The 13,146-nt window shown below is 38.3% G+C and overlaps 1 protein-coding gene across 1 annotated transcript; it reads right to left on the reverse strand.

Annotated features, from left to right (window-relative positions):
• Positions 1-2,673: 2,673 nt before the first annotated feature.
• Positions 2,674-6,374, reverse strand: LOC149194332 (uncharacterized). The gene is made up of 3 exons (XM_089405067.1): positions 5,494-6,374; positions 3,416-3,688; positions 2,674-3,181 (listed from the first exon to the last, which is right to left on the reverse strand). The coding sequence occupies exons 1-3, from the start codon at positions 6,097-6,099 to the stop codon at positions 2,912-2,914; spliced, it is 1,149 nt and encodes a 382-aa protein (XP_089261193.1). The 5' UTR covers positions 6,100-6,374; the 3' UTR covers positions 2,674-2,911.
• Positions 6,375-13,146: the final 6,772 nt, after the last annotated feature.

Below are 13,146 nucleotides of genomic sequence, written 5' to 3' on the forward strand. Positions count from 1 at the left end.
TTTGAGAGGAAACACTCCCCTTTGTCATGGGGGTGTTCCAATTCCCGTTGCATTCCCTGGAATACCCTGCAAACAGACACATCTGGGAATATTCCCACTTGAGTACCCCAGTCACAGAGAGCCTTTCCTGTCCCTGGGGTTATGTCCATGTGGAACACTGGTTCCTCTAGGAGACTGTTAAAAAGGAGAGAACACTGCTCTTAACCCTGACAGGATTGATTACTGAACACAGGAAGCAACTTCTTGTAAAGTTTTCTTCATATCCTATCTCCCAATGAAAGAAGAAATTACTTTAACACCACCTTGAATGATCAGTGGCCACTAAAACTGGACTGGTTTATTAAACTGAAGCCAAATCTGACTCTAAATCCAGTTCTAAGACTTCCTGAGATTAAGCCCATATATGGAAGCCTTTTTCAGGGTACTTGATGGCATCCCTGAAACATCATGTTTGAGAGGAAACACTCACCATTGTCATGGGAGTGTCAATTCCCACCTGCATTCCCTGGAATACCCTGCAAACAGGCACATCTGGGAATATTCCCACTTGAGTACACTCATCACAGGGAGCCTTCCCTGTCCTTGGGATTATGTCCATGTGGAACAATGGTTCCTCTAACTGAGAAGACTGTTAAAAAGGAGAGAACGCTGCTCTTAACCCTGAAAAGGTTGATCACTGAACACAGGAAGCAACTTCTTGTAAAGTTTTCTTCATATCGTATCTCCCAATGAAAGAAGAAATTATTTTAAAACCGCCTTGAATGATTAGTGGCCACTAAAACTGGGCTGGTTAATCGAACTGAAGCCAAATCTGACTCTAAATCCAGTTTTAAGACTTCCTGAGATTAAACCAATATATGGAATCTTCAATGAAAATTCTGTTAAAACTTGAAAAACAACACACCATGCCGGAAGTACTGTACTTTTTGAATAAATCTGTGTTAAAGATATGTAAACAAAAAGGTAACGAGCTATCTTTTCTGAATAGTAAATACATAAAGAAATGTACTTGTATTCATCAGTTAATTATGCAGCACAAGTGGAAAGGATGGACAGAGCTTTGAAAATTGAAAACCATTGCGGCTAGGGTTTTGCCCTAGCTGACCGATCTATGCTTTGATTGCATGAATCTTTTGCAGATCTGCCCTGCAGTTCATTCAATGGTGAATCTCAGTGATCCGGTGAAAAAGACAGTTTCTCTTGCAGGCATGGTTGCCGGTCAAGCAAACTCTTCTTCGGTTTCGTATAGTTCCATGCTGAAATTTGGTTCTGGTCCTTCAGTGGTGCAAGAAGTTTCTTCCCTCAATGTTCCTCTGGATGAGGAAGCTTTCAGTTGTGAAAAATATTTTGCAAAGCAAGGTTGGGTTTGCAGGTTTAATGGGTTTTGGCCGCGGCTAACAGATCTGCACAAATGGTTCTATGAGACATGGAAACCTCTTTTGAGAGATGAACTGAATATCTACCTTATGGCATGGAGTTTTTTTGTCGTGGTTTTTGATAATATTAAGGACAAGCAGGCCATTTGCGAAGCCGGGCCGTGATTTTGGGGTAGTGTCAGTCTCTTCATGTAGCCCTGGACTCCCACTTTTGATCCGGTAAAGGCATCAATCTCCACGGCTCTAGTGTGGGTAAGGCTTCCGAACCTTCCCCTACATCTTTGGAATCTTCCATCACTATCCTCTATTGGAAATGCATTAGGAAAGTTTTATTGCCGTAACCTTGAAACTAAAAAATTTTACAAGACTACTTATGCCAACATATGTGTGGAGATGGAATTCAACAAGGGTTTTCCCACTGAGATTAATTTGACAGCTCCAAACTATGTTTGGGTCCAAAAGCTCGATTATGAAAATGTTTCATTCCAGTGTAGAGCATGCTATGAAACAGGGCATGTAATTAAAAATTGCCCCGAGCATTCACAGAAAATCAAAGATTGGAAAAAGAACCGAAGGTCCAAATGGTTGTTAGGAGCTTAGGGTGATCACTATATGGGATACAAACAGGAAGAGACTAAGGATAAGAAAGAATCAAAAGATAAGCAGTAAACAGATTCTACCAAAGAAAATGCATCAGCGGCAACAAAAATCAAGCAGGGAAAAGCACATACCAGTGAGGATTCTCCAGAGTCGGCAAAAGTGGAAAATCAGCAAACCCTTGTGGATCACAGATCCTGTCCGGAGTCCACAAGGATTTTTGCTGGAAAAGCATCTTCTTGGGAAGATCAAGCAGATGAGGAAGAATTCCAAAATAGCAGCATTCACTTGCCAAAGAATGATCTGCTGGAATTAGCAAAAAACGTGAGCTGGACTCAAGTTGGAAAGAAAGGAAAAGGTATTTGCCAAGGAAAACAAGAAGTCGGACTAAATCAAAATAAAAATAGTGAATAATGGAGTGTAAATGTATCTAGAATTTAGATATTGGGGGTCTTTTGGAACAATTTTAGTTTAAAAGGGACTGAAATTTTTGTGTTATGGGGAACAAGTTTGAGGGTTTGGATTGAGCCTCCGCGCTCAATTTCAAACCTGCAAGGAAGATTGGAATATGTAAAGGTTCTGGTCTTGTAGCCAGATTTTTTTTTTTCAAAATACAAATCTTTATCCGTTTCTTTAAAAAAAAAAAATAATGCAGCACAAGCCATGTGAAATAGGAAAACTGCAGTATACAGATGATCAGTAACCAAAGTCAATTGATGCTTTATTCACTGCAATTGCGAAGGTCAAAAATTCTTATAACAACAAAGAATCCATATTGAGATGCTTCTGAAAAGGCAATGAGAAAATGGTGAAATACATGAATGAAAAAATGATGTCTCATTCATTTTAAACGCCAATTTATATATCTCCCAGAAGGAAGATGCTTATTTTCTTCGACAAGGACCTGACTTATTGAACAAAACTGAGGCCCTTGCAAATTAACCCATTCTTTCCTTTTCCAGTTTTTCTAACTCTTGTTGCCTCTGAATCTCTTCTTCTTCAAGCTCCCTCTGCTTGTCATATTCCTCTTCTTTCTCGTCTTGATCTTCAAACTCTTTTTCTGCAGCCATTGCCTTCACTATTGGATCCCTGAGCTCAGAAATCAATCCACCTCCAATTGTGTACTCTTCTTCATTTCCAATCAAGAATATCCGTTGATCTGGTCCACTAGACATGGGAATGTCTACTGCAAGTAGCTTAAAGTCATACTGCAGAAAGATTTCAATTATCTTTAAGGGCAATCAATTGTCACTTAATGAAATAATGACCCTTCCAAAAGTGACAAAAATGTTATTTTACTGAAAAACAATTATATCAATCATGCATGACATCTGATCAAAAACAGTTTCTGGCCTAGAATAATAAACTTGAAACATCCTCAGTAAAACAAATGCTTCTGATAGCTCAGTTGTATCAAATTCTAATAAAGATTCGAGGCAAACCTGGCCCTTTTTCTTCTTAACTTCCACACTAACAAGACCTCGCCTTTCAGAGCCATATATTGGGAATATCAGGAAACAGCGTTTTCTGCTTAGCGTGGGCTTAAAGTTTTTTAGTCGAATCCTGCCTCCAGACATAATATATGCCCGGACATCTGTTCCAGAAAGAGGAGCTCCCATAACCTCCAAAATTCCAGCTGATGTGTTCAATTTGCGCATTGCAATCCTGTAAACTTTGTCAGGATTGACTGTATATCTTGCCCGTACATAAAGACCCTGCAAACAATCAATGTCTCTTTATCCTCTTCCAAGATGCACAGTGACTACTCTGCTTCTGTTCTCTTCTCTGATGAAAATTGAAAATAAACCAGAAGAGATGAAGAAGAAGAAATGAAAAACAAGAGAAAAGTGACGGAATCATAAACTTGAAAAACTACCACAATTTCCGCAATTGATTTGTTCCAGAGCGCACAGTTTTGACAAAGGGCAGTCGTAACTTGTGGAGTTGAATATTCTCACAGAATTCTAATGTTTGTTGAAAACTAAATATAAATTTCTTGATAATACAAAAGTTCATAATATTTCTACAAAGGCCAGTAATTTGAACACCGTTACACCACAATACTGTGCATGCTTTGGGGCTTGAAATTGCAGTAGATGTGCCTGCTTTACAGTTTTTGGCATTGGCATTGATCGTTGTATATCAGACCAAACTAGCTTAATCAAAACAGATTTTAATTTTAAAAAACTGCATCTCAACCTTGTAAACTCGCTCCTGCAAATAGGAGAAAAAGAAACTGCAGCACATTTGCTAATTAGTGGTAAAATTAAATGGCCTAATTTCTTCGCCAAATCAAAAAAATCCCGGTAAATCTGTATGCCAAAACAGCATAAGGGACTGAAAAATCAAAGTTCAGCAAAATATTCCCAAAATTGGGCAGTTAGTTCTTCATAACAGTTTAGGGATTAAGGATACGTCCCATCACCCTGGCTTTAAGCATGGATGCTGTATGGTTTGTCACAAGCATAAAAATGTTAAACGTTTTATGTGGAACTGCAAGGTTACCAGAGCTTTTTGAGTTTGGATTCTTGCTGAGTACAGTACTCCCTTTGTTGCCCTTCTTCATTGAAGGGGGGTTATTTGGGGGGTCAAATACATGATCCAATAGGCAGGCAGGAGTCTCTCAAATGATAAATCTGAGTTACTCACAGGCATATCCTTCATAAAAAAAGATGCCAAGCAACCTTTCATAAAGCAGCTAATCCATTCCATATTGGAGAGGTTTCAAGCTTTAGATCCGAGTTGACTATGTAGATTTTGGCAAGGAGAGATTTCAAGCTTTAGATCAGAATTGACTTTGCAGATTTTGGCCAGGATTGGCATTTTTGGGCAAGTTGCAGATTCTCACTTCCATTCAGCACCATGATGAATTTTATATATATATATATATATATATCCTAAGGAGTTAGCTCAGCTCAATTAGTTGTGTATTTGGCTAGTTACATGCAGGTGCCTGGTTTTGAATCCCTTGAGTGAACCCACTAGTCTACCCCTACAGATTTACTAGAGATGCCATCCACAAATTTGGGTAACCATCAGTTAAGTTTCATTGCAAGATCTTCTTTAGAAAACACATATAATGTAATGTGGATAACCATCACATGAGTTAATCTTGCGGGGAAACTCAAGTGATGATAACCCACATTCTATATATAATGTAGATAACAATCACTTGAGTCAACGAAACGAATGTGGTGGTTACCCAGATTTATATATATATATATATATATATGAAAATTCTAAAGAGAAATTTAAGCAATGGTTAGGAAAATTTCTGATTGGTATTCCTATTAAATCCAATGTATATTAATGTGCTTCACCCCAAGGGATTCGAACTAAACACCTACTGATACGGAAATTATATAACTGTCAGTTTGCAAATTCAACAACCCCATCCGCAAAGAAAGAGAAGTCAACAAAAAGTCTACAAACCTGATAACTTTAGCTTGAATTGCAGAGATCAGAAAACACGAACATTCAATCCTCAAACAAAAGTAGGAGTTGAACAATAAAAACGCACCGCAAAGGCGACGATTGCAGTAGCAAGAGCAAGGAATCCATACTTAGCAATGCCTTCAGATAGTCCAATAAAAGTGCTCGCAATTCCGAACATAATCCTCCACAGTAAAATACAGAGACCGACTCCCAGCAACCCTACCAGTACCAGAGTATTCCTCCTCCAGAATGCCTCCAACTGAAGCCCAAACGCTTCTCGGTACCGCGAAAAATTGAACTTCGCAGCACCAAGAGGCTTATGGAGCCCTTTAGGAATCTTCTGAGCAGCATTTGCAGCGTTAAAATTCACTGCCAAGTTCTGTTTAACTGTCTGCTTCAGCCTGAGAGCTGCAGATTTCCATTTCTCTGTCAAGGACTCTGTGGATAGCAATCTCCGATCATATGAAAAAACTTTCTGTAAAGGGCTTGATGGGCAATTCAGGGACGGGGGTTTGGGGATCGAGTATGTAAATGTGGGATTAAAGATGGAGTGATTTGAACCCGCGTTTCCATATGACCGAGAGGAGAAAAGACAATGGGTTTGTTTAGTTGTGGAATTTGTATGAATCCAGAGGGTCTGGAGGCCTCTGTAGAGAACTTTACACGACCTATGGGCAGTTTCGGATGCCATTTTAGCAGAACAATACCCACATTTCTTAACACAGAGACTCTTCTGTATTGATTTTTCAGAATGAATAAATATATATGTAATCTTAAGAATTGATCTATTGTTCCCCTGTTAACTCTTTCATCGTGGTTACGAGTTGCTGAAAAATAGAGCTCGCCTTCACCAGCCCACCCGCTATATCTCTGCGTAAAGGTGCTCGAGGTCCACCCGCTGCAAAAGGTGTAGACATTTTATTCGAGTCATCTTAGAATTGGGTGAATTGCGTTGAAATTAGCGGAAATTACAGTAAATTTTGGCTGCATCTGACGGAAACGGAAGATAGTTTTGACCTCGTATTGCTAAGAGCGGAGTATTCCGTTCAAAGATGGGGATTTAGGTTTGCGCCTAGTTTGACGTTTTAATATTTTTGAAAAGCCTAAAGTGATTTGTTGTCCGTTGGAAATGCATCTGTAGTTGTGGTTGTAGGCTCGGTTCCACGGGTTTTAACTTCTCTCGTAGCGCATTTATTTTGATTACACCAATTAGTAGCTAGGTTTGTTAAGTTCTTTGATTCAATTCGCATGAATGCCCTTGCATTGAATAGTCTTCGAGAGCTTGCCACATCATCATGGTTAGTAGTTCTTTGGGAGGACCTCTTCTTTTTGTTCCCGTCAAATGTTGAAGCTTTTAATGCTCTCATCTTAACCTAGGCAAAGCCACAACAATTGCAATTCATGAAAAGATTAGTAGAAGTTCCAAATAGTTCTATCACTATCACGGTCCATGGCTCTTTGTCTAGCAAGAAGGGGCTTCATCGAGCAATTCACGAGTATCTAGTCATCATTGCACTCACTCACATCCTAGGTGGAAAAGAATTGGAAATCACAAATAAAAGGTAATCTAGCGTTATCCTTTTGTGGGAGAGGTTTTTTCACCTTTTTATTCGAAGAAAAGTTAGTTAGAGATTTGATCTTCAAGAGCGGGCCATATTTCATGGGGCCTCGGGCATTATACTTAAATAGAGGAAACCCAAACTCTAGCCCTAAAAATTATGTACCCTCAATGATCCCAATTTGGGAAAGACTTACATGTTTCCCTCTCTATTGTCGGAATAGAGGGACCTTTAAAAATATAGGAAATGCCTTGTTGAACCTAAAGATGGAATGTTTGCAAGTACTAGAATATGTTGGAAGTAGACTTAGAGAAAGGGATACCATGAGCATTTCAACTAGCCCTGGACAATTGGACCTTCATACAACAAGTGGATTATTATCAGATTCCGTTTAAGTGTAAAACTTGCCACAAGTACGATAATTTCACTCGTGACTACCCTAAAAAACCTGCAAAAGAATCTCACCTAGAATAGAGAGAACAATGGCAATAACCAGAAGAAGAGTTAAGCATGACCCCTGTTCCCCCCTCCCCCCACGAAGCATCCTCAACCCTCGAGTTCTCAAAGTCCACAAACAGAACCCTCACCCTCCAATTTGAACCCTCCCTTCTCTCCTCATACTAACAACCCCTAGTGCATTTGGAGGCCCTAAAGGAATCAAAGCAAGGAGAAAAATAATGGGTAAAATTAGTTGAAATATCTTTTGTGGAAGATGCTCCTTTCCATTCCTCATAAATAGGATCCCCCCTTCTTAAGAGGCAAGCCCTGTAATCTTTATAAATGAGAGGAACTCCATATTAGGGATAGGTGTTGTTCTCCTAAAGCCTAACCAAATATAGGAACAAACAAAAGATGAAGAATTCAAAGATTCAGTGGTCAGTTAATCTATAAAGAAGATGAGGAGAAAATTCAACAAAGAAAAGTGAGAAGAACATCCAAATCGGGACAAACAAATGGGTACATAGCACACTATAGTAGGTTGTTATAGTAGAAACACATAGAATCTCTAAAGGAGTTTCAATTCCTCCTACTTGAGGAGCTCCCAAAATAAATAGTAGATAACTGAAGTCATCTCCTGCAACTGCAGAGGCATGGGGAGTATTGAAAAATGAAAACTAAAAAAGAATCTAATTAGAGATGAGAACCCTCGAGCTCTTCTACGCCAAGAGACCAATTAGACGAAAAAAAATATTTCCAAAGAAGCAAAACAATCTGGGCAAACAACATGGCAAAAGCTAATAGTTCAAAAAGGAGCATTAGATGGCATGTGCATGATATGGTCAACAACGCACTTCCAATTCATTCAAGAACTAATTTTTCTCCCATTGGATTGTTGCATGTATGTTACACAATTCACAAAGTAAGACGATCAATTTTGTTAATATATATGTGTGTAAACGCATATCATGACAAACTTGCTTGTTTGAATTCTCTCTTAAGTTGAAAAGAAACAGTTTGGGAACATAATAGCATCTTTGTAGGAGATTTCAATACCACCATTCACACTTGGGAAAAGAAAAGTGGATCTTTGATTAGAGATCCTTTTAGAGAATCTATGGAAGACCTTATCTCACCCCTTGAGCTAGTAAATTTTGAGCCCCTTAAAAGGAAAAATCATCTAGTCAAACAGATGTCTAGGGCCTAGCCACATCAAGGTTAGGCTTGATAGATTTATGGTCTACAACTCCTTGCTCAAAGAAAACATTACTCTCTATTGGCGCGAAATTTCACTTGCAAGACCCAATGTTCAACCACTAGTTGCCAACAAAAGTCTTTGTTGTAGTCTAGCGCAACGCCAACCCTTTCATTCCTCCGCAAGGGAGAAACGTCTCACCTAAGGCGTGTCGAGACATTTAAGGATAGAGGGGACTGATGGATAATGTTGATGATATTTCATCTTGTAACACCTTCCTTGTAGTTGCCTTAACTCCAACATTTCCTCTAGCACAATGGCACTCCCATAAGACAACATCTCTTTCATGATCAAGAATACATCTACGCAGGATATGATCAAGTCCCATATTGTACAATTGACCTGCAATCAATTGGTAGTCTGCAACATGCACCACCAAATTTTTCTTTTGTGTTGTAGTATAATCCTTTGGGCACTTACAAGTTGCTAAAAAGAGCACAATATCTTCAAGATAATCTTGTATAACCTCAACTCTAAATAGATCGACATCGGGCAATTGATTTCAAGTGATCCTCTTGCCTCCCCATACTCCAAGTGAGAAAGGTGATCAGGACCCACATTAGCTTGTCCTAGCTTGACAACAACTTCAAAAGAGAACTCTTGGAATAGCAATAACTATCTACAAATTCTTCCCTCAAGCACAGGCTTATTAACAAGATATTTTAGTGTGGAGTGATCAGAGAAGAACTTAAATGGAAATCCTAAAAAGTAATGTCGAAATTTTGGGAGTATACCATAGCTAGGGCTTCTCACTTAGTTGTTGTATATTTCTTCTCGGTAGTAGAGAGCTTTTTGCTAGCAAAATAGACAGGATGGTCCATATTGCCATCACCTGGCTATGCCGAAATAACACCCAAGGTGATTCCAGATGCATCAATATGAACACGAAATTCTTTGTTCCAATGTAGGTATACCAGTATTGGAACACTGGCAAACTTTTCTTTCAAACTTTCAAAAGCAGCATTGCATTCTTCGGTCTAGACAAAATGCTCGGCTTTCTTCAACAAGTTCTCTAGAGGCGCAATAATCAAAGCATAGTTGTGGATGAGTCTCATATAATACCCCTTATGTCCCAATGTTGACTGTGACTATTTAACAATTGTTGGTGGCGGCATATTTAAAATTACCGCAACTTTGGCAGGATCTACACATACTCTCTCCTTGCACACAATATGGCCCAATAAAGTACCAAAAGGCATGACAAAGATAGATTTCTTCAAGTTTAATGAAATCTATAATTGTCTACAATAGTCAAACATAACCCGCAATAGACTAGAATGCTTCTTCAAAAGGTTGTATATTGTCCAATCATCCATGTAGACTTCAAGAAATTTATGAATATAATCTCGAAAAGCAACCATAACAATCCGAGAGAATACAACTAGAGCATTCTTAAGGTTGAATGACATGACATGATAAGCATAGGAACCCCATTCAGTTGTGAAAGTGGTCTTCTTTTTGTCCTCCTCATCAACACAGACCTGATGATAACCAGAATACCCATCTATAAAAGAATATGCTTCATTACCAACAACATTGTCTAAAACTTCATCACTAAATGGAGTAGGGAATGGATCATGGATACAAGCATTATTAAGGCTTTGGAAATCTACACAAACTGTGATGTCATCAAAATCCTTTTATCCTTCATAAAAATAGCACTGATCCACCTGGCTTCATCAACTGGAAACATGAGACTTGTAGCTAACATTTTATCTATCTCCCTCTTGACCTTTTCTTTAACTCGCAGATTCAGTTGATATAGTTGATGTTTGACAGGCCTCGCATCATGTTTGAAGACAATTTTCATTTCCCCTAAATCTCCTTTTATCCCCTTGAACTCTGAAACAGATGCAGGAAAAAGGTCTTCACATTGATTTCATAAATCAAAACTTTCTTTTGTAGTTTTGTCATCCCAGTAGTCACTAATAGAAGATAGCTTGGGATTCTCTTCAGTTCCAATGTTATGTTTTTGCAACTTTAAAGGCTTAATATGAGGAGTTTCTCTAACAGGGTCATCTTTGATGTCTCTTTCACCCCCAAATTATTTGAATGTTAGATGTCTTAATTCTTCTAGATTGTCCTCTTCTATCTCCTTATTCATCTTGTCACAAGCAACAACTTCATGAAATCTAGATTCATTAAGATGTCCACAATCTACATAGCTATTGAAATCAACGATAGGTTTTCTTGTTAGGTCCCTATAATGCTAGTGATTCCCCCATTACTATTGTCATTATAGCCTATATTGTTATTGTTGTGCCCCATATTGTCCCCATATTATTATTATTGTGCCCCATAGAAGCCCAATATTGTTATTTTTGTGCCCTTATATTATTATTGTTATGTCAGCTTTGATTATATTGTGACCCCTTAGACTCCTATATATAGAAAGAAGGTTTTGTCATTTGTAACATCCAAGAATTGTTCATTTGTGTAATGTAGAGGAGGTTTCCCCCTCGAAGAGGTTGATTTCTAAGTTGTTGATCTATCATTTCTATCTTTTTGTGAACTGGTTCATAACATTTGGTATCAGAGCTTTGGATTCTAGGGTTTTGCTGCTCCAAAACAGGTCATCGTGGAATTTTCGCTATAACTTTTTTTTCTACGACGTTTCAGAAGCTAAAAAGAAAACCCATTTGAGGTGACATCTCGATGATCCTTGGGTCTGAATTTCAGATCTTGTCTCGCTATATTTTTTGAGATATGTTCCAAGAAAGTTAAGGTTTTTGCAGGCTCCCGAATTACATCCCAAACGGGTGACCTTGGGAAAATCATCATAACTTTCTCTTTGAGTATCAAATTGAAATTTCGTAAGAAATTACAGAAAGAGGATAGACTGTAGTTTTTTGTGCATTGTTTTCAGGTTCGAAGGTTAAAACAGTGACATGTGGCACTTCGTACAAGTTCGCTCTACTGTAAAAGTGTATAATCAGGTCATCTTGGGAGATTGGGCATAACACTTTCTTAGGGAATCCAATTTTGATCAGACTTGTGGAGATGGAAAGAGGACTCAGAGGGATACCACAGTGCGCAATTTCAGACTTGGAGATTCGAAATTTCAGAGATACATCATATACAATATCGAGCTCCTACAAAGTGAAAAAAGGTGTGTGGTTTTCTTTAAAATTTTGCATAAGTTTGATTTGAAAAATTAGTTTGAAGGAATTCAAAGGGAATAGTGAAGCATAATTAACATTAATTGATGCCCCAAATAGAGAAAATGGAAACACCTAGTAAGCAACCTGAAAGCTCTAGCATGACTCATGAAGAAGAGGAAGAAATGCAACATGATATATCAAAATACGAGACCAAGTGCGACAAAATTCACTCTCACAAAAAGTAACAAAAGCTAAGATTGATGGTTTAGAAAAGGGCGTGGAAGCTAAGATGAATGACGTGGAAGCTAAGATGAGTGACGTGGAAGCTAAGATGGATGGCATGGAAGCTAAGATGGATTGTTTAAAGAAAGGCGTGGAAGCTAAGATGGAATATTTTAAGACAGATTTGACAAAATTTCTACAAGAAATGCTTACTAATGGCGAAAGGGTAGTAAAGGAAACTCATGATGAGAACAAAATAAATGTTAATCATGATTTCATAGACTCTAACGTTGGATCGAAGACCCACCATGTTCCAAAGATCAATATGAGGAAGTTTGGTGGCAAGGATCTCGTAACATGGATATTACAGATGGAGCAATATTTCGATCTCCATAATGTGCAAAACACACAAAAGGTACACATTGCAACTTTATATTTGGAACCAAATCAGTTTGTATGGTATCGATGGCTTTGCTCTCGTAAACAATGTGTCACTTGGGCAATTTTTACGTATGAAATGATAGCACATTATGAGGATACAAAAAGCAACATTTTTTTTAGCCAATTGATAAATCTCAAACAAAAGGGTTTGATGGAGCACATTAAGGACTTCCAAAAATTGAATATAAGGGTAAAATATATTCCAGGGGAGAATAGGATTGATGTGTTCATAGGGACTTTAAAGGATAACATCCAACATAAGGTTTGCCTTTGGGAACCCGATTCATTGGAGAAGGCATTCAGGTTGGCAAGAAAAATGGAAAGCAAAATTATGGCAACAAGGAAGCCTACCACTCACAATTATAAAGATGGAAGTGTTGTTTCCCCTAGCCTTCCACAACCTACAAGGTTGACACCACAACAATTGGAAGAAAAAAGAGCAAAAGGGATTTGTTACAGTTGTGATAGAAAATACACTAAAGGTCGTAAGTCTGCTAAGAAGAAATTATTTTACATAGACTGTGAAGAGGAGGAAGAAAAGGAACAAGAAATGTCAAAAGAAGAGGATATACACCGGGAACAAACCCTAGAGAAAGAATAAATGAATCCGACCATATTTTGTAATGCATTGGCTGGAATTACCACTCTTCAAACTATCAAGATAGAAGGGCACATCAAGAAGAAAAAGGTAATAGTGTTTATTGATTCGAGTAGTACCCATA

The sequence above is a fragment of the Pinus tabuliformis genome, chromosome 2_2 (assembly GCF_031772625.1).
Source record: "Pinus tabuliformis cultivar Carrire ecotype Pingquan chromosome 2_2, CPIR1, whole genome shotgun sequence".
NCBI lineage: Eukaryota > Viridiplantae > Streptophyta > Pinopsida > Pinales > Pinaceae > Pinus > Pinus tabuliformis.